This window comes from Crocodylus porosus, unplaced genomic scaffold (genome assembly GCF_001723895.1).
Source record: "Crocodylus porosus isolate Cpor-Errol unplaced genomic scaffold, CroPor_comp1, whole genome shotgun sequence".
In the NCBI taxonomy this organism is placed as follows: domain Eukaryota; kingdom Metazoa; phylum Chordata; order Crocodylia; family Crocodylidae; genus Crocodylus; species Crocodylus porosus.
In genome coordinates this window covers 57,658,188-57,680,965 of record NW_017728947.1, presented here as the reverse complement: position 1 = coordinate 57,680,965, position 22,778 = coordinate 57,658,188, and the positions used below count along the sequence as shown (strand labels likewise).

The window sequence follows — 22,778 nt, the reverse complement described above, 5'->3', positions numbered from 1 at the left end:
GGGGCACATTTGCTTAATTGAATCTTCAAGAAGTATAGACATTTCATGTACAAAGTATATTATCACTGACTATGCATATATATCAGTAAACTATGCAGTTACATTACTTGCATGTGCAACGTGGATTTTGCCTGAACTAATATTTGACTGATGCCCCGATTTGAAAATTTAGCTGTATCATTCTTACTTATAAAATTTGAAAGATGGACGGAGTAAGACCAAATTCATCTGAGAGGGCATCTCAAAGGAGATCCTGAAGGGGTCTGTCCCGGGACCAGCTATATTTAATATTTTAGTAATGATTTAGATGATGGAATAGCAAGTATACTTATAAAATCTGTGGATGAAACTAAATTGGAGAGAATTCCAAACACTCAGAATTCAAAATGATCTCAAGAATTGGAGAGACAATCTGAAATAAACAAAATCAAACCCAATAATGACAAGCAATTTGCTACATTTAGTAAAGAGAAATTAAAATGTACGAGTACAAAATGGCAGACATTTGGCTAAACATCAGTATGACAGAAATACAATCGGGCAGTTATAGCAGATCACAGACTAAACATGAGTAATGATATTGCAAAAAATTAAATCTCATTTTAGCATTTATCAATGCTAAGATTGTGTAAAACATCATCAAGTGTAATTATTCTGCTCCATTTGGTGCTGGTGAGGCCTCAGATGGAAAAACATGTCCATTCTTGGTCACTAGACTTTAAGAAAAATAGAGATCCATTGGATATAGTTTAGAAAAGAGTAACAAAAATAAAAAATAAAATTTGATAAGCATGGGCTATGAGAAAAGGCTGAAGGAATTTAGTTTGTTTACTCTAGAAAAGAGAAGGCTGAGGGGAAACACAGTAACAGACTTCCAATAGTTTTTGTGGATTAGCTCCTTTTATACTTTACCTTAGAAAAAGGACTGAAATATGAAGAAGGAGGTGCAATAGGCAGCATTGGAATATGGCTTTCCAATAAGAGTTAAGCAACACATCTAACATAGTAGCAACACAGTAGCTAGTAGCTTCTATGAAACTATCCACCATGAGATCTTTTCAACTGTTTTTACATGGCAGACAAAGTAGGTGAGCTTCCCTGTAATAAAGAAAACTAAAGAATATCTGGACATGGCAGTGATAACAGAGTTCACGCACAGTTTCACAAAAATCAGAACAACTTTGTGTTAAAAGTTTTTATTAACCACTGCATTTAAAATATATAACCTGAAAGTAATACATAGAACACTACTATGTAACACATTCCCAAGAAGTTCAATTAAATGAGTATTTTTTCTTTAGAAGTCAAACTAGCAGTGTGTAACATAGTTTCTTATGAGGAAAATTGTTTCACAGTAATAACTCTTACATGCAATGATTAGTCACTGTATCCAAAAAATCAGAAATGATCATATATTACTGTAAAACCTGCAAGGTGGAATTTACTAATGTTTTATAAACATGACTCAGTAGATAATTACTCTTCTGCTGCATCTTCAACCTTCAAACCATCTGCACAAAAGAAGAAATTATACACAAATTACTAAAAGATTAATAATATTCACAAACATAAATGAAAGCGGTAACCATTGATTGTAACCAATCCCAGACACGTTTAGACTAATGTAATGTATATTATTTTTGTGGACCAATGTCAATTACACTGACATCCTGAGTGGACAGATAAGCAGCTATCTAGACACAGATGCCTGTAGTCAGCAGTGTTACAGACTAACTAACATGAGAGAAAGAGAGCTGGTAAATGTCCCTTTGCATACAGCAAACAGTGACCCTGGAATAGCTTTAACTCATGTAATTTACACCAGTGTAATTTTATCCCTAATTTTTCAGAGACTAACTTCCTGGGATTCAGTATCTTACACTGATGCAGGGCTGTCAATATGGATATGTTGATATTGGTGAGATAACCGTACTTTAAGAAGGCCCTTTTAAGGGTGCAGAAGCACACTCTCGCAATATGACAGAAGAATGGGGAGTGAAACAGGAGGCCAGCCTACCTAGACAGCACTCTCTTCAATGGGTTGAAACTCAAAATAAATCCTATAGAAAGTGGAAATTCAGTCATAGTACTAGGGAAGAGTACAAGTGCATCATATGGGCGTGCAGGGGGGAAACTAGGAAACTCGTGTCTCCAAGACACTATTGGAGATGCAGCTGGCTATGACTTTTTTTAAAAATAAAAAAGGGATTCTATAACTATATCAAAAGTAAAAGGACAACCAATTAAATAATAGGTCCCTTGCAGAATGCAGAAGAAATATAATTATGAAAGCAGAGAAGGCTAAACTATTTACTGCCTTTTTTAGTTCATGAACAGGTATAACTATCAGATGATGTGTGCAATTGGCAGAAAAGCTAGGGAAGGAAACAAACACCTTAGAGAAATGGTAGAACAGGTTAGGGATTACTTAGAGAAGCTAGATGCTTTCAAGTCAGCAGGGCTGGATGGAATGCACACTAGGGTACTGAGGCTGAGGTAATTTCAGTGCCATTAGCCATCCTCTTTGAAAACTCATGGAGGTCAGGTGATGTCTCAGATGATTGGGAAAGGGCAAATATAATACCCATCTTAAAGAAAGGGAAGACTGAGAATCAGGGAATTACAGACTAGTCAGCCTGACCTTAGTCCCTGGAAAGATCATGGAGCAGGTCCTCAAGGAATCAATTGTGAAGCACCTAGAAGAGAGCAGGGTGATCAAGAACAGCCAGCATGGATTCACCAAGAGCAAGTCACGCTTGACCAACCTGATTTCCTTTCTATGATAAGGTGACAGGCTCCATGGATGTCCGAAGCAGCAGATGTGATGTACTTTGACTTTATAGCTAGCCTTTTGACACAGTTTCCTATAATGTTCTCATTAGCAAGCTAAGGGAAAACAGATTAGAAGAAAGTACCGTAAAGTGGATACAAAACTGGCTGGATCATTCTACTCAATTAATAATTTTCAATAACTCAATGTATAGTTTGGAGAACATATTAAGTGGGTTTCCCCTGGGGTTTGTCCTGTTCAACTTCTTCATTTATGATCTGAACAACAGGATCAAGTGCAGACTTAGCAAATTTGCAGATGACATCAAGTTGGGTGGAGTTGCAGACGCACTAAAAGGGCAGGACTAGGATCCAGAATGATGTAGATAGAGACAGGAGAACTGATCTGCAATCAACCAGATCAGATAAAGCAAGGACAGATGCAGTCCTGCACCTAGGACAGAATAATTGCATGCATAAATACAGACTGGGGAACAACTAGTTGGGCATTACTACTGAGAGGGCCCTGGGGGTTACAGTGGACCATAAGCTGAATAAGAACCAACAGTGTACTCTTGTTGAGAAAAACACCAGCATTATATGGTATTAACAGAAGTTTAACTTGCATAACAAGGAAAATGATCCTTCCACTCTATTTGGCACTGGTGAGGCCTCACCTGGAGTGCTGTGTCCAGTTTTAAGCTCCAAACTTTGGAAAGGATGTGGAGAAATTGGAAAGAATCCAGCAGACAGTGATAAAAATGGTTAGAGGTATGGGAAATATGACTTGTGAGGAAAAACTGAAAGAACTAACGTTATTTAGCCTGGAGAGAAAAAGATTAAGGAGGGATTTGATAACAGCCTTCAAATACCTGAATGGTAATTATAAAGAGGATGAAGATGGGCTTTCATCTGTGGCCATATGGGACAGGATTAGGAGCAACAGCCTCAAGATACAGGAGAGGAAATTTAGATTGAAAATGAGTTGGAACTTTCTGATTCTGAGGGTGGGCAAACATTGGAAGAGGCTGTGGAAAAGTTGTGGCATTTCCTTCCTTGGAAGTTTTCAAGAGCAGGCTGGGCAGACTCTTGGTTGGGATGGTTTAGGCAGGGATGATCCTGCCTTAAGCAGGAGGCTTGTCTAGATGACTCCATGAGGTCCTTTTCAGTCCTACTTTCTTATGTCAACTGACACTGATGTTAAGAATCATTACATCAATGTAAATGTGTCATTTGTCCCACAATCTTTAATATTCACACCCTGATATGTACATAAGTTTGACTTCTATTTGTTTTAACAGGCAGCATATGTGCATCCAGAGGCACAATTGACCCTAGCTACATGTCCTTACCAACTCTCAAGACATAACTGCATGACTCCTCTCTAGTTGTAATCATAATGATTGTGTGATTATTTTATAATGCTAATCATACTTCTTTTAAGGTATGTTTTATTTTGTTTCTATATGTAATTTTGTATCACAAATCACAATGTTATACAGTCTACAAAATTAAAATAGCACTTTTGGCAACAAACAAGTACCTTTATACTTCTACCTTACCTGAAAATCTAACATTAACCTCTACTTAATTTAAACCATCCCAGAATAAGTCTGAGTTCATGAACTAGGAAAAGGCTTAAATTTCACTAAATAAGAGTTGGGCTACAGAACTGTACTGACAGCTTCTTTCCAGGTGAAAAGTTCTCTCTCAAAACAAGTAGACAGAAAGAGAATAATTAACAGCAAGAATTTAAGCAAGATAACTGGGCATATATTTTAACCCATATTATTAAAAGCCTTTTTGTGCAAAAAAAAAAAAAAAAAAAAAGTTCACTCAAAAGGGCAGCCACTGTTGCTTAAAGGACAGTGCCCTCCATGGAACTCAGGACTCCTGGAGTGCATCTACATGTGCACTTTAACGCACAGTAGCCTATTTTACTGCACATTAAAGCATCACGTAAAAAACCTGTGCTATTATGCTGATGCACACTAAAACAGGCTACTCCGCATTAAGTGTCACTTAAAAACTGCTCATTTGTTACTGCGCATTAAGGCAGCCTAATGTGCATTTGTTTAGTACCTCACATTGGAGGTACTATATTTAATGTGCATTAGGAAAAGTGCCTTAGTGCATGTGTAGATGTATCCTTGGTTTCTAGTTCCTGCTTGACTACTAGCCTTCTTGGCATCTGTGAGCAAGTGAATTCACCTTCCAGTTTTCCCAACTAAAGCGGGGATAAGCATATGGACCGCCTTTGTAAAGTGTTTTGAGAACTGGTGGTAAGAAGTGGTATAAGAGTAAACTCTGTATTATTACTGAATTATTTATTATTACTAAAAGCACAAGTTGTATGAAGAAGATTAATGATATGAAGAGAAATATACCTAAAGATTGGTCTATAATATGGTTGTACATTATGTGCTTTCTATTTAACACAATTATAAAGATACAGTTAAGAAGTCAGCTGTCTCAGAAGGATGTCTCTAGCAGCCATTCTAAGGAGTGCTTCCCATCAGTTTCAAGTTAACTCCATAAGGCATGAAAATAGGGAAGTATCTGGCAGGGGATTATTTTTCACTTAGTACCAAAATTGTAAATTTTGTTTGGATTCTTCCATTCTGCCTAGGCTGAACATGTGTTTTTATGCAAAAAAAAGATATGGCAAGATACCACATTTCTTGATGGTTAATAAGTTCTATTTACTTTTTTTAACCATAGGAAACAACAAGGTGAAAGGGCCAAATTCTGTTCTTGGTTGATCGGAGCTCTAAGAAATCGGCGTGCATCTTGAGGCAGAATTTAGCCAACTGTTTGGGAAAAACGCCTGTGTGAAATGACATGCTGCTTTATTCTCGTTTTCTTCTTCCCTCCCCCGATATTGAAATGCCTTACATTTTCTTAAGACAAGTTTAAGATTTTCCACACATGCCTGCATAATAATACATGGTCAAAGTTTTAACTCTTAAGGTATAAAACAGATAATGATGTAGCTGATTGTTTCCCAGTACAGAGCGTTTCTGCACTGACTACTGCAATGGAAATTATTGTCAAGGTCTGGATGTTTGCTGCCTAAATTTTTCCCTATGTTAAGAAAGCTGATACAAAACTACTAACGTATCTAGCAAATGAATTTTACAAAATAGGAGGAGGTGTCATGGCAAATATTCAAGAATAAGTCAAAAGCAGACACAAGCTTTTGAGTTTCTCATTCTAGTTGTTTTTGGAGGGATACCATATAATATCCACCTCAACTGGTAAAAAATGACAATGCTCAAGACCTTTCTTCTATTCTCTGAAGTAATACATTTCCTCAAATTATTTAAAGAAAAGCAGATGTGATACAGAAGCTCAGCAAAGGCAATCTTTTAGAACTTGTGTAAGACTTTCCTTTCCTAAATAAGATATGGCACAATGGACTTTCTTCCCTCCTGAGCTTGGAATAGCCCAAATGTCGTTCTTACAAGTGCTACACTATTTCTAGTAAAAACAATAGAAGCTTTAGTAAAAATTCTCCACAGTACAAGTAATAATTCCTTTGTTATTGCCTAGCATATTCCTCATATTCACTTCACTATTTCTCTTGAGAAGAAAAACAAAAAGGAGATCTTGCAGGGTTGCTTTTTCACACTCCCTGTAAGAAAGTACGAAAGTACAAAAGTACGAAAAGACTGGGTATGGCGAGAAGGGCCATATTTGAACAGGCTTAGTTACTGACAGTCTTCTTTATGTCCTGCTTCCAGGTATGTGAAGTCACATTAGCATAAACTTACAGTATCTGTCCTACAGGATGAAAAAAAGAACAACATACTGTCACGGGGTGGGGCCTGAGAGCAGCCAAGAACCCAATAGCGCCCCTCCTGCCGTGCCAATTAGGCAATTCAGCACCCTCTTACCCTCGCCCGCCACGTCTTTGATGTCAAATGGTTCAATTAGGGAGGCTGCCACCTATCACCTAGGCACTGTGCTGATACTATCTCCATTCCCAGTGGGTGCCCCAAAACACCGCAGCCTTATGGGCAATGCATGCCTCCTACCTCCCCTTCAGCACGCCCCAAGCCTTGCAGCTGTTCCTGGATGTTCTTGGGTCTTTGCCCTTCGGCACCCCTCCTGGCACCCCTGTGCTTGTCACGCACTGGCAACTTACTCTGGTGCCTCTTTAGCGTCTCCACCCATGTGGAGCCCTCCAGGACCCTTTCCAGGTCCTGCACCCGGTTGGGGTTCAGGTGGCCGCAGCCATGCCTGGCCCCCTGGACCACCATCTGGGTCGCTTGCCCAACTGGGGCTTCTCCCTAATTTGCCCCACCAGGCTTCAGCACCCTACCTGGCGCCCCTGAGCTGGTTTCACCACCAGCGCCCCCTGTCTGGTACCGCACCTCTCACGCTCCCTCACCCCCTGTCTAGGCCTATGCCATGCCTCTTGTGCTTCTTGTGCCCGGGGCTCAGGTGGCCCGTAGCCATGCCTGGCCCCCCTCGCCTCCCCTTGGGGCCTGTGCCACACCTCTCACGCTGCTTGTGCTTCTTGCACCCAGGGCTCAGGTGGCCCGTAGCCGTGCCTGGCCCCCCTGACCCTCCTCCAGGCCGTACGCCCTACTGGGCTTGCCCCCTCTAGGGCCTATGCCATGCTTCTCGTGCCGCTCGCACTTCTCACGCCTGGGGCTCAGATGGCCCGTAGCCGTGCCTGGCCCCCTGACCCTTCCTCCAGGTCATCTCCCTGAGGGGCCTTGCCCCCTCTAGGGCCTATGCCATGCTTCTCGCGCCGCTCGCACTTCTCACGCCTGGGGCTCAGATGGCCCGTAGCCGTGCCTGGCCCCCTGACCCTTCCTCCAGGTCATCTCCCTGAGGGGCCAACTCCGGCCTCAGGGTTGGGGTCTCTGCCCCCTCACACCGCACCTCACTGGCACAAACAGCTATGCCCCACTGGGCACCAGGAACCCCCAAGCTACCAGGGAGCCCCTGTGAGGCCTCCTCACACCCCTACAGCCTCACCCAGACCTCCGGTCAGGGTCAACACCCCCAACACGCACCTCATCGGCATAAACAGCTGTGCCTGCCCGGCACCACTCACTGTGCCATCTGGGCACCAGGAACTCCCAGATTATCGGGAAGCTCCTGTGAGGCCTCCTCACACCCCTATAGCCTCACCCGGTCCTCCAGCGTAACACTAACCAAACTAAACCATAAGCCTGCCAGCCATAACATAACAATAAGCCTCCTGGCTAAAGCATCTATTCTAGGCCCACCTGGCTCTCTTGCAAGGCCTTCTAATCAGGGTACTCTCAACCCTCACCATGGTGCAGCCCCTTGAGTGGTCAGGATGCACCGCTCACCTTTGCTCCGCTGGACTCTCCTGCAGAGCTCCTGCACTTCAGGCTGCCAGACAGGAACTGCTAGCTAGGCTTTGGCCTAGCTGTTTATGAGGGCCTGGCCCTGCCTCTTTTTGGTCATGTGACCAGCCTGGTTGCCCCAGCAACCCACATCTGTGCTGCTTCAGGGAGCTTCAGCAGCCCTATTCCTACTGCTAGTAGCAGGCACCCTGGTGCCCTGCTACACATACAATCAAAGAAACAATTATAAGCAGAGCTTGACAAACTAATGCCATAAGGAGATGATGAGATACTCTGCTAAATTAGAAATGAATCTACAAAAGCACTTTCCCAATTTGAAAGAGCTTACTTACAAAATAACAACTCATTTGGCAAACTAAATGGGATTTTAAGGTCCTGTATAATCAAACAGCCTCAGCTCAAACTCTGTAAAATCATAACTTGCTACTGCACAGAAACGACAAAAAGCCGTTTGCACAAATGAACAGCTTATGCAGTGTTGTGGCTTTTCAATGTCTTTTGTCATACAGGGAGGAACTTTCAGAATCAATTTGATTGTTTTTTCTTCTAACTAGATCACAATGTGATTTTATTTTTTAAATATATTATTTGTCATATTAAATAAACACACACAAGAGGTATCTCCTAGGGCTTTTATGTGAGTTATGGGAATGACTATGAGAATACAGTTTCTCTGGCAACAGAAGGAAAGTTCAGATGAAAAAAATGAGGAACATGATTTTCTATTATAAACCAACAATCTATATGTGTAGCCAGCTTTATTTTCCAGTTGACAGAATTAATCACCATCAAAAGTATATTTCATAAGAGGACTAATCTCATGGCCAAATATGTCAAGGTAAGAATTTTGATAAACATTCAATTCAATTTTGTGTGTTATTTCTGGCATAGTGCTTTGCTTCATAGAAGTACATCCTTGCCCCACCATAGTAATCATAGTACATTAGTGCATACCTTTGGTAAGAACCTGCTTGGTATTTTCATCATAATCAAAAGCCTATTTAAAGGATTGTTAAGAGCCTCACCTCCTTTGGTTTGCAATGGTATGCTGGGAATGTCAGCCTCTGTGGATAGCTCATTGTTCACACTGATGCCATAAAATGGTTCATCCAAGAAAGAAGGTCTTTTCAAGCTTTTTGTGCCGAGTGCTCTTGACATAAAGTAACCTTCAGCACTACTCTTATCTGCAATCTCCTGTAGACTTTCTAAGTCATTAGGTTCTTCTGTTTGGACCACCAAATCCTTTGATAAATGACTATCAGCCATTGCTTTGGTGAGAGAGAAGCCTGGGGATTCATTCTCTGCACAATTGTGTTCATTTTTGTCCTCAAGTCCAGCCTTCTCCTGATCTGCTGACATCCTTACGCTATGGGTTTCACCCAATGGATTAGAAAGAGTGGACATTGAGAGAAGGGTAGCATCTTGAGTTGTGTAACATGAGAAAAAATTTTCATCAGAAAGCAATTCCTGAGATTTTGACATGGGAACATTGCTTATTGTTCTCTGAGACTGCATACATTCTTCCAGAAGGGTCTTGAGCTGTTCTTCAGAGAGACAAGGTAGCTCTTCAGGCTGGAAAAAGGAAACATTTATCTCTGTTAAAATAAAGAATAAACAATTTAGAAGACAGTAAAAAATAACTGCGATCCTTAAACTTCAAGGCCAGGGTTTTGTGGCTAGTACTGAGATTAGAAATATTTATACATAATAGTACTATACAAAATCTCTCCACAGAGAGAAAACTGAATAAGACACTGCAACTTATGATGGATGTCTGCTGTATAGTGTGTACTGAATAAGAAAGGTGGTTCATTTTACCTAAGATCTCCCACACAATTTAAATTTGTTTCTTAATGATAAAAGCACAAGTCACAAAATGTAATATTTACTTCTAAGTTTCAGTTATTGAGAGAAAAAGAGTATCTAGCATCAACAAAAAGATGCATTGTTGTTTGGCTGATATATTTGGAGAGCTTGCATCTCAGTGGTGGCTGGCAGGCATGCTCTACCACTCTCCATATTCTGGTTTGAGCCACTGCAGGCATACGGCTGCATTTCCTGAATCAAAAGTGAGTATGTTCATTTGCTTATCATTTCAAATTGCTGCAGCTTAGACTAACCTGCAAAGACTGAATCAATTCAGCCTTGGGCTGCTTGTCTGTACTTAGCCAGATCATGAAACTGTAGGAAAATCTTGACTAGTGGGGGAGAGGAGGAGGTGGAGGATAAGGAGGGCCCCCCACCCATGTAGCAGTACGGGCTTCCCTTGCATTTAACAGTCATTGGATAAAATGAATGCAGAGCAGTGCAATGGGGAAGTTTCTTCCCTATTGGAAGCAGAGACCCACATATCTACCACTTGTGTCTCCTGGGAGGCACCTTCAAAAGGAGCGCTGGAATACAGCCTGGGTAATGCCTGACATGGTATAGTGGTTAGACTGGTTTTTTTATGGTGGTTTCTCCATGCTGGGAAGTCACAGAGATACAGGGTAAAACCTTCTCTGGGTAAGTCCCCAAACCTGTGTTCTGCATAGTCCCATACTTACCATACTTACAGATTAATAATTTACAAAACGTTCCTTATAAACATTCTTTTAGATAACTTGATTTTTATTGGGACAGGTCTCTTGTACCTAACTTGGTCCCTCAGACCACATCAAAGGGCGAAGGGCAGGAGTGGGTCAACAACTCTACATCTGTAGAATCCAAAAAATATGCAGTATACAATAGTGCAGCTCAAGGCAGCATCAGCTCTCCCATGAGCAACTGGTGCCTCCTGAGTCAGGTGGGGTACTCCCCTCCCCCAGCAGCCAGTCAGTGACCAGGGGGAGGTCCCCCTGTGGCCGATAATGCCAGTCTGGAAGTGCCAGCAGCATGCTGCTGGCATTTCCGCATTGGTGAAATTGCCCATGGGGGGACCCCACCGGTCAGTGCAATCGGCTGCTGGGGGACTGCAGGGATCACTTCTCCTGGTGCTCCCACTCCCCAGCTGGTGCTCTTAGGGGGGCAGGAACACCCCTGTGCACCTCCTAAGCATTGCCACTGAGCTCGCCTCAACTTTATCTGAGGCTGAGAGAGATTTTGGTGGACAGAGAACAAGGACAACTCTTTATGTGGCTCCTCCTCAGTGCCTTCTCTCCTTCCCTCCATTAAGTTTTATGAGGACAAGTCAGGTAAGTATCCCATCACAGTACCCTTTCATGATTTGTTTTACTGAATTTTTTAAAATAATATAAAACTTTAACATTTAAGACAGGCACAAATACTGTAAAGAATTCTATCTATAATAATTCCATGTTACTAACTGTCCTTGAGATGAATTTCCATAAATAGTTGCATATTTTGTAGCTTCTAGATAGGGCCACAGTAGACAGCTTCCTGAATAACCCTATGTCATTTCTTCATAAATTTGGGGCACACAATCAATACTTAATTCAGATCAAAATGGCTGTTTTTTAGTGTGTCTATCTAACTATGGAAGACTTAAGAGTCACTTGAGGGATATCAGAAAAAACAGAAAATAAAAACATAACTTACACTGAAACCTATAATACATTTGCAACCAAATAAATACTTAAATACCTATGGCACTGTAGTGTATCAAAATGTAATAATTGTATTTGTGTCATAAAGGTTATTTTATTGTTAACTGTAAGCAGTTACAAATCTCAATGGTCAGGATAAACTGTGTGGTCTAAAGCAGGTACTAAAAACTGTAATTCTCCTCAGGTGTCTTTACTCTAGAATACTTACAAAATTGCACTAAGTTACACTAAAAACAAAATATTTACAGAGATACTATTTTATTAACATATAAATGTGCACAATGTGTATTATTCCAAAGATGGAAATGACATACTAGACAAGGGGAAATGAGCAGTGAATTCTGATTCTTATTATGACTGGAAAAGTTCTAGTTGTTCTCATTAATTTTTAATATGAAACTGAGTACTATTTAATCATTAGGCTTTTTACTGCTAATGGTCCAAGAAATGAATTCCTAGCCTGGAGACTGGGATGCCTGCTAATGACCTTTTCAGTAGGATTCTGTTTGTGCATGCAGCTAGTGTTTTCTGACCACAAGCTGCCTTTCTGTACCTGAAGGTCTTTTGTGTTTAACTGAATTCCTCTGAGGCATGACTCTATAGGCAAAGCTTTACTGCATGTGGTAGGAATGCAGACTTGTAGTTACTCTGTGTACAGACCTACTGTGACTCTGGGGTTACAAGTACAATGCTTCAGGACTATTTTCAAAGTGATACAGTAAAGAAATAGCCTACCACTGAAAAGTCCATATATTATGTCTCAAGACCGGGAGAGGGATAATATATCAAAATTGGGAGATTCTAAATAGAGTAAAAGACAGCGATATATCATATCACTTGCAATAAACAAGAAAGCAGACTTCAATATTTTTGTAATATAGAGTATGACTAGAGAGAAGAGGGAATTAGCCTCTGCTTTCTGCTATTTGATTTGGACATGGTGACAGTAAACTGTTATGTCTATGCCTCTATTTGTTTGAAATGGTCACTTTGGTTCATTAAAGTTCCCATAGATGTATTGAACTGCAGTGAATGTCAAATGTATGGTTGTAATCTTCTCTGAAATAACCTTTTCCCCTCCTACTGAAAGAAATCCCTTACAAGACTGCAATAATGTATTTAAAAACACTCTGGCTTTTGGTATATCAGAACTGGTAACTTTTGGAAGTTTTAGATTAGTGATCCCTAAAGTCCATAGCTCTACTATGTTAGTGATAAAGAAATCCTTGTCCTATACTCTGTATTACAATCTCATGCCTATATGTACTATCATTTAAAAGACAATACTACCATGCATCACTTTCCTTCATCAATAATTCCATGTATTTTGTCAGTCAACACCACTCTTTCAAAATATTTAATACCTTCACATGAAAATCAAATGGAGACAGCTTATTGCTAATGATATGTTTGACGTTTTCCAAAGCATACTAATGAAGGCACAGATTCTACAAAGACACATGCTTAGCTTTAAGCAAGAGAGTAGCTACTTGCTAAAGTAAAGACTGTGGTCTCAGAACTCACAAAACTGATTTAACTTCTAGGATCTTCAGCTAACAGACCCATAAACTCATCTTACCAGTGCAGTGACCATATGACCAATGCATTTCTAAGTGTTTAGCAAAACTAAGACCAGAAAAATAAAGTGAAGACTGAAAAGAAAAAGATTAGTCTGACATCTGTGAGGTTTATTCCCATAAGATGAAGAAAAACAGCTTAAAAAGATGGGCACATAGCTGCACCAAGATGTCTGGCCTAGTGTTTACAGAGAAATCCTCTGTCCTACAGTCATTAGCTCTATTTTTAATGGCACAAAATTACAGGACTGAAGTCAGACTGAATTCCTTTAGGTATCACTATGTTTGCATACCTTAATAAGAATAGAATCATCTTATTCTGAACACACTAGCCAGTTGCCCATCAAGAATGGTGGGAGGGGAGGGGAAGGGGAGGACAGAGCACCACCACCCACCAACCCGTGCCACTGCTGCCTCCCAGGAACAGGGGGGCACTTGCATGCAGTGGTTGCTGCCACTACCCACTGTCTGGCTCTGCCACCGCTCTGCATCTGGCCTCGTGCAACCTGCCCACCCCCACTCTGCTCTCCCCACTCTGAGTTCAGCCCCACACACCCTTCCGTCCCTTGCTGGGCCCACACCAACTACCACCCCCTCCCCCGCACTGCCTCCATGTCCAGCCCCATGCCCAGAAGTAGTTTCATAGTTTGTAGTGTCGGAAGGGACCTGAGCAGATCATCTAGTCCGAATGAGCAGATCATCTAGTCCGAAGTAGATTAAAGTGTGCTGGCTAGGGCCCTGGACAGACACAAAATTTAAGGCCCCCTCCCCCCACAGGAGCTGGGCTGCACATGCCCACCTCTTCTCCCTGCTTCCCGGTCCCGCTATGGCCAAACATACACACACAGGCATGCACACAAGTGGGTGCGCACTCTACTCTCACTTGCTTTCTGCACATGGACACACAGAGACAAACACACTCCCCCTCCTGCCATGAACACAGACACACACGTGCATGCACTGAAACACACATGCGCACACACATACAGATGGGCACACACTTTACTCACACACTCTCTGCACATGGACACAGACACAAACACACTCTCCCTCCTGCCATGAACACCAACACATGCACACACACAGGTACACAGTCTACTCACTCACTCTCTGCACATGAACACACAGACACAAACACTCTCTCCCTGTCATGAACACAGACATATGCATGCACATGTGCAGATGGGCACGCTCTACTCACTCACTCTCTGAACATGGACACACAGACACAAACAAACAGTCTCCCTCCTGCCATGAGCACAGATGCAGACACACACACGCATGCACACACACAGACACATGGATGCACATGCAGACACATACATGCACACATGCAGATGGGTGAGCAATCCAGTCGCTCACTCTCTGCACATGGACATAGACATAAACACAGTCTCTGTCCTGCCATGAACACAAATGCACACGCACGAACACGGGCACACAATCTACTCACTCTCTGCACATGGACACATGGAGACAAACAGTCTGCCAGCCACAAACAGTCCCACACCGCTACCCCGATGGCCCTCAGTCCCGACCCACATCCTCCACTCCCTTCCCTGCTGGTGTCCCTCACACTTGACCCACAGCCCCCCAGCACTACCAGTGCCCCACACTCTCAACCCACAGTCCCTCACCCCCACCCTGGTGCCCCTCACTCCCAACCCACTGACCTCAGCCCTGCCAGTGCCCCTCACTCACCAAGCTATAGTACTCTGCCCCGTGGGCCCTGATAGTGCTCTCCACTCCTGACTTGCAGCCCCTCCATCCCCCTATCCGTACTGGTGCCCCTCACTCCTGACACAGAGCCCTCTGATGCTGCCAGTGCACCCTGCACTTCCAACCCACAGTACCCTGCCCCCACCCAATGCCCCTCACTCCTGACCCAGAGGCCCCTGCCCCACCAGCCCTGCTGGAGGGCCCCAGCTGTGCCCATCCTGCCAAGACAGAGTGTGGTGGCCCCGATTCATGCAGGCGGCAATGAAGAGTGTCCAGCCCCAGCACGGGCTGGATGGAAGAGGAGGGGAGGCTTGTGGTGGGATAGGGTTGCAGTGTCCTGTGGGCAACTGGCCATGGCCCCGTCCCTCTCCTTCTCCCCATCCCCAGACAGCAGCTCCTGGCTGCTCAGCCCCTCCAAGCACAGGCACCAGAGCCAGCGCTGCCACCCAGCCATTGAGTTCCCGGCTGCCCCCGCCACCCCTTTCCCCCACTAGAGAACAGGCAACCGTCCCCCCTCCCTGCCCTGTTGCAGCTGCAGCCCCTGCTCCCCCCACCCTGTCTAAATGTCCAGGATTTTGCTGTGCTCCAGGGGTGGGAGTAGGGGGGGAGGGCACTCAGAACCAGCAAGGAGCACCACATGGGTCTGCACACCTCCAGAGCTGCAGGCAGGTCCAATACTCCACTTTGTTGAGATCCCTCTGAATCCTAGCCCTATCCTCCAGTATATTTACTACTCCCCATAGCTTCCACAAACCTGCTGATGGTGCACTCCATCTCATCTTCCAGATCATTAATGAAGATATTGAACAAAACTGGCCCCAGGACTGACCCCTGGGGCACTCCACTTCATACTAGATGCCAACTACACATCGAGCCATTGACTGCTACCCTTGGAGCCCAACATTCCAGCCATTTTTCTATCCACCTTACAGTCCAGTCATCCAACCCATTCTCCCTTAGCTTGCTTGCAAGAATGTTGCAGGAGACTGTATCAAAACTCTTGCTAAAATTAAGGTACACTACACCCACTGGTCTCTCCACATCCACAGAGCCAGTCATCTCATCATAGAAGGTAATCAAGTTGGTCAGGCACAACTTGCCCTTGATAAATCCATGCTGCCTGTTCCTAATCAGCACCTTCTCCTCCAAGTGCTTAGAAATGGATTCCTTGAGAATCTGCTTCATGATTTTTCCAGTGACTGAGGTGAGGCTGACTGGTCTGTAGTTCCCTGGATCCTCCTTTTTCCGTTTCTTAAATATAGGCACTACAATTGCCCTTTTCCAATCATTCAGGACCTCTCTCAATCACCCTGAGTTTTCAAAGATGATGGACAGTGGCTCTGCAATCACATCAGCCAACTCCTTCAGCACCCTCAGGTGCACTCCATCCAACCCCATGGATTTGTATATGTCCAGCTATTCTGAATAGCCCCCAACCTGTTCTTTTGCCACAGTTGGCTGCTCACCTACTCCCCAAAACTGAGGTGAAAAAGGCACTGAGTATTTCACCCTTTTCTGCATCCCCTGTCACTACATTGCTTGGACTCACACTTTCCCTGATCTTACTCTTGTTACTGAGATACGTATAGAAACCCTTATTGTTACCCTTCAAGTCCCTTGCTAGCTGCAACTCCAGTTGTGCTTTGGCCTTCCTGACTTCACCCCTGCATGCTCGAGCAATACTTTTATACTTCTCCCTAGTTGTTTGTGCAAGTTATCACTTCTTAAAAGCTTTCTTTTTGTGATTTAGCTTACTGAAGAGTTCTCTGCTATGCCAAGCCAGTCTTCTGCCATACTTACTAGTCTTTCTGCACACTGGAATGGTTTGTTCCTACACTTCTTTAAAAGTACAGTCAGCAGCCCTGGACTCCTCTCCCCCTCAGACTGGCTTCCAAGGGGAACCTGCTCAGTAGTTCTCTGCACAAGTCAAAGTCCACTTTTCTGAAGTCCAGGGTCCTTACTCTGCTGCTCTCCTTCCTTCCTTTTCCTCAGGAGCCTGAACTCAATCATTTTGTGGTCACTGCTGCCCAGTTTGCCATCCACTACTACATTCCCCACCAATTTGTCTCTGTGAGCAGCAGATCAAGAAGAGCATGGCCCCTAGTTGGCCACTCCAGCACTTGCACCAGGAAGTTGTCCCCAGCACTCTCCAAAACTTCTCGGATTGCCTGTGCACTGCTGTATTGTCTTCCCAGCAGATGCCAGGGTGATTGAAGTCCCCCATGAAAACTAGGGCCTGTGATTGGGAAACTTACACTAGCTGTTTGAAGAAAGCCTCATCCACCACATCCTCCTGGTCTGCTATTGACCACCAGACCAGAAGGATGTGGTGGTCAATAGCAGACTCCCACCAAGACATCACCCTTGTTGCTCTACTCTCTGACCCTAGCCCAGAAACTTTCAACAGGCCTATCTCCAGTTTCATAGTGGAACTTTGAGCATTCTTATGGCTCTTTTACATAAATTGCAGCTCTTCTTCCTCTTCTCCCCTGCCTGTTCTTCCTGAACAATTCATACCATCCATGGCAGTGCTCCAGTCATGTAAGCTCCCACCAAGTCTCTGTTGTTCCAGTCGTGTCATAGTTCCATGACTATACAAGGACTTCCAGTTCTTTCTGCTTGTTTTCCAGGCTCCATGCCTTTGTGTACAGACACACAAGGCAACTGCCAATTGCCCTGGTTTCTCAAAAAGAATGAGAACACCTTCCCTGTTGCCCACTCCTGCTTGTGCTTCCTCCAAGTTACCCGCTTCTCCGCTTATCTTAGAGCTTTGGTCTCTATCCCCCAGCAAATTTAGTCTAAAACCCTCCTCACTAGGTTAGCAAGCCTATCTATGAAGATGCTCTTCTCTTTATTAGGTAGATTCCATCTCTTTCTAGCAATCCTTCTTCTTGGAACATCATTTTGTGGTCAACAAGCCAAAGTCCTGCTGGCGACCCCACATACATTGATATGCAGAATGTGCCTACTCCTGCCTGGGCCCTTTCCCTTTACCAGAAGGATCGAGGAGAATACTACCAGAACCCCTGTCCCCTTCCCCCTTGCACCCAGAGCCCTGTAGTCACTTTTGATCTGCTCAGGGTCTCCCCTAGCAGCATCATGGATGAGCAGCATGGGGTAGTAATCAGACGGCCAGATGAGTCTCAGTAATCCATCCATAACATCTTGATCTGGGCTCCAGACTCAGGGCAAGCAGCAGACCTCCCAAGATAACAGATCAGGCCAGCCTCTATCCCCCGCAGAATGGAGTCTCTAACCACTGCCACCTATCACTTCTTCCTGGTGGCAACGGTTTTGATCCTTCCCACCTTGGGAGGTCTGGCCTGCCCTTCTCCACCTATGGAATATGCTCCTGCCACTCTGTCGCTAGGACTCCATATCCATTCAGACCATATCTGTATTAGTCTGAAGTCAGGCAGCATGGCCCCTAGTTGGACACTACAGCACTTGCACCAGAAAGTTGCCCCCAACACTCTCCAAAACTTCTTGGATTGCCTGCTGTATTGTCTTCCCAGCAGATGTCATGGTGATTGAAGTCCCCCATGAAAACCAGGGCCTCTGATCAGGAAACTTCCACTAGCTGTTCGAAGAAAGCCTTAAGGCATCTTTATACATGCTCAGGGGTGGAGATGGGGGTGCTTTAACTAGAGTGGATCTCAGAAGCTGCTTTAATTCAAGTGTCTGCAGCGTCTCGTGTATTTGGCATCCCACACTTCAAAATTGTGGTGGGGGTACTTTAACTAAAGCTCATTGAATGAGCTTTAGTTAAAGCAGCACCCCTGCCACCACTTTGAGTGCAGGGATGATGAATACTAATGCTAACAGTACATATCAGAGCACGAGTTAAGTATGTGTGTAGGTTCCCTTAGAGACTAACTGATTCAGTGAGGCATGAACTTTTGGAGGCAATAACCTACTTCATCAGATGCTATCTGCCTATGAAAGATGAAAGGCACCACCCTGTGTACCTTTTGTACTGTATTATACATTTTTGTGTGTTGTAGCCAGAATTGCCAGACCTGGGTACCTAGATCTGTATTTAGATGCAATGATCCTGGATAAACAACAGTATAACTTACATTAGTTTTGTACCCAAATAAGTACAACAGTGCCCAGGGCACGCAGACAACCTGCTCTCCTGCATAGCTTCTTCATGAGGCAGTATTACAATGCCTTGAGATAGTGGATGCCAGAGGAGCTGATAACAACTTATTGGCACTAAGCATAAAGCTACCAATATATGTTTTCTGCCAAAGTTTTCAAGAAAGTCTGACCACTGAACTAGGGAAATAGTTAGCTAAGCATTTGGAACCAGTGTTTATTGAAGCGATAAACTAGACTTTGACAGTTATAGCCTTTTCGGCAGGTACAGTAAGAATACTTTCTGTGTATCAGCATATTAAGTTTACTTCAGTTCAAGAACTAATTTATTCAAAACGAAGAAAACAACTGGGAGTTGAAAAAGCTGGAACATTTCTGAGCTATGAATAAAAAAAATGAGAAGCTGGGAACAACTAAAATTTTGATGAACAAGGAGACCAGAAACACTAAGTTTACTTTATTAAGTATAGATAATACTTTCTTTGTTTAACAAATCAGCTCATCTTAAATGCAGAACACATTTTTATAAACTTTTCCTTTACATGTTCAACCCATTTAGTAAAGCATTATTTAACTAATAAAAACACATTTTAAAATGCTGTTAAACAGAATGCTATTTCCATCCAAAAGCAGCTTGACATAAACCACTCGTAGAAAGTACTCAAGTAAATATAAAATATTGTTTGCTATTTTCTAACATACTTAAATAAAAAAATTAAGCTCTATCATTGTTTAAATGTACCCACAGTGTACCTGCCAGTTAGCAAAAGCAATAATAATTTAAAGGAAAGGCTATATACCTAGTGGTAACCAATCAATAGTAATCAATCCATTTTTAAGGAAAATAATTGATAAGAGCAAATGCAAATGAAGATAAAATTCATTATTTAAATCAAGGTTCCTTGTTTGCTAATTTAATCATAATTAAAATCAGTTTGTACTTAAATCAGTCTGTCCTCAGGACTTATTAATTAGAAGGAGTTCACTTGGATGATTTTGGAACTACTAAATTCAGACTAGTTGAATGTCTAACTAATTAGCAAATAAAAGAATAAAACACTTTATTGTGGATCACTGTATAAGACTTTTCATTTCTAAAATCTGGCTTAAGTTAAAGAAAAAAACAAATGCTTTTATAATTATATAAACTAATGTTTATATAATCCCATTCAGCCTTCTTTCTCTTCTGCTTATTTTAGGGGGAAAAAGTAAATGTTTGTGTCTGGACATGTATTCTTCCTGCCCAAAATTCCACCCAACATGAATTTCCGTTTTTTAAAAGGTATAAATATGTACAGGATTTCATTTGATAAAATATGATGCAACTATATCCACTGAATATTATTAAACTGTGGCTTTAATTTTCAGCAACCAATAGAAAAGATGAAAAAATGCTTAGATGTGGTTGTGGGTTTCCTGTTACATAACATCCATACACTTTTCTTTTTTGCTCATGTTTCCCTTTATCTTCTAAGAAGTACAATATGAAGTAGCATGAGGAAAGTATATTACCCATTATCTCAACTTTTAATTTCTTGTACAAAACCCAAGAAGATACTAGGAAAACTCATGGGTCACATACATTCCTAGATGTACTGAAGAAACAAAAAAAAGTCTGAACAAAACTAGTAGCATAAGTTGTGTTTTTAGGACATCCCCAAAAATGACTGAGTGCTAATGCACTGATACAATTAACATACATTTGCCCAGTTAAAGAAAATAAAAACAAAGAGGGCACATCCAGACAAGCACACGCGTGCCTCTTGCAGCATCTCAAACTAGTCTGAGATGCTGCAAGGGGTACGCTGCAAATCAAAGTATGTTCCCCACACTACATATTTGCAGCTCAAAATCTGATACCTGGAAATCCAGGTATCAAAAAAAATAAACATGGGGGAAAAAGCGGGGCAGGGCACGGTCCCAGACTATACCTTGAGGCACTCTGGTTTCTGGCCAGAGTGTCTCAATTGTGCTTTTGCTGCCCCAGCACATGAGGCATGCACCCTTAGCATGCTGGGATAAGCAGAAGAGTGGGGCAAGGTTGTGGCATGAGCAGAACCTGGGCACTGTCCCAGGTAAGTTAGGACATGGGTGTGTGTGGGGGGGGTGTTATGGGTGTGGGTGGAGATGGGGGGTGTGAGAAGTGGCAGGAGGTGTGGGGGGGATGTGTGGTCTGTGGATGGGTTTTTGGAGGGGCTTGAGTGGGGGCTGCCATGCACCTGCCCCTCCTCCCCACCCCCATGGCACTGGCAGCAGCAGCCAGCACAGCCATGGCCCGCCTGCAGGCACAGCCCACAGGGGCACAGAGCTGCCCGACATGGGTTCTGTACATGCTGAATGGACCCGGCCCGGCCTGGCCTGCTAGTGCATGGCTTTGGACAGGACCAGGAAAGCTGTATGCTAGCAGGCCAGGCCAGGTCCATTCAGTACAAAGCCTGCGTCATGCAGCACCACCACTGTCCCAGCGCTGCGGGTAGTGGGTGAGGGGACAGGCATGTGGTGGCTCCTGCTCGAGCCACTCCACAAACCCACCCACAAAGTGCACATCCCCCCACACTGCACACACCTGGGGCTAGCAGCCAGCCAGACCATGCCAGCAGCAGCGCTGCCAGACCCACAGTCTGTGCGGGGAGAAAGCACATGGCAGAACCTGACCCAAACTGACTTGGCCAGGCCCACTAGCACACCTTTGCACAGGACCAGGAAACATGGATCCAAGACACACACCTCCTATGCAAAGGTGCATGCTAGCTGGGAAGGTCGGGCCAGGTCACGTCAGGCGCATTCTCCATGAGGCTCAGGCAGTGATGCATGGCTGTGGCACTGTACCTACAATGGACCATGGCATATTGCCACTTGAGACTCACAGAAAACACACCCAGCCATCCTAACAACCTGGCCTAGCCTGTAAAGCTATCGTGTACCTTTGTACCACAGCCACACCTCATGGTTCTCTGCACAGGCACACTAGTGGGCCGGGCTGGGTCAGGTTGGGTCCTGCTGAGTGTGCTCTCCCCGTGAGATCCCCACTGAGTGGGTGGGGGTCAGGGGGCCCATGGGAGAGCTCCACATGCAGTGTGGGGCAGCAGGGATCACTCCCTCACCCGGCAGCAGCCGGTGAGTGGGGGCTTTTTTTTTAAAGCACTGGGAGTGGTTAGGAGTCAGGGTGAGGCTGGGGGAGCAGGCAGGGGGTGGGGCCTGGCAGGGGTCCCCCCATGGTCCCTTCCCACTCCTCCCATCCCCTCTCCCAAACCCCCTTCTTACCAGCTTGGAGTTGGGGTCACCAAAGCTTTCCAAATCTTTTCCAAATTGATTTGGAGAGCATCAAATTGATTTGGACCTTTTAACTGGTCCCATGATTCAATTCAGATTCGGAGGTTCAGCCATTGAATTGGAAGGTTCCGATTCAATTCAGAGAGATTAAAGAGTCTCCTTATTTGATTCAGATTCAGAGATTTGTCTGTCAATCTCCTCTGAATTGAATCAGCAACCAAAGCCTTGCACAGCCCTGCAACCCAGTATACTATTGGCTTTTTTAAAAAAAAAGCATACTGTTTGCTCACATTAAGTTTATCATCCATTTTAACCCCCAAGTCCTCTTCAACAGTACAGCTGCCTAGCCAGTCATTCCTCAATCTGTATTCGTGCATGCAATTATTGTATCCCAAGGGCAGAATTTTCCATTTGCCCTTGCTGAAATTCATCTGGTTGATTACAGA

At 43.7% G+C, this 22,778-nt stretch overlaps 1 protein-coding gene across 5 annotated transcripts in view; it reads right to left on the bottom strand.

Annotated features, from left to right (window-relative positions):
• Nucleotides 1–1,178: 1,178 nt before the first annotated feature.
• FSIP1 (fibrous sheath interacting protein 1) overlaps nt 1,179–22,778 on the bottom strand; it is a 169,115-nt gene continuing 147,515 nt past the window's right edge. For all 5 annotated transcript variants that reach the window (XM_019551366.1, XM_019551367.1, XM_019551365.1 and 2 more), the window contains 2 exons: nt 9,143–9,689; nt 1,179–1,511 (listed from right to left, as the gene is read on the bottom strand). In XM_019551366.1, coding sequence (XP_019406911.1) covers nt 1,477–1,511; nt 9,143–9,689 — 582 coding nt within the window. In that variant the 3' untranslated portion in view covers nt 1,179–1,476. The remainder of the gene's footprint in view (nt 1,512–9,142; nt 9,690–22,778) is intronic.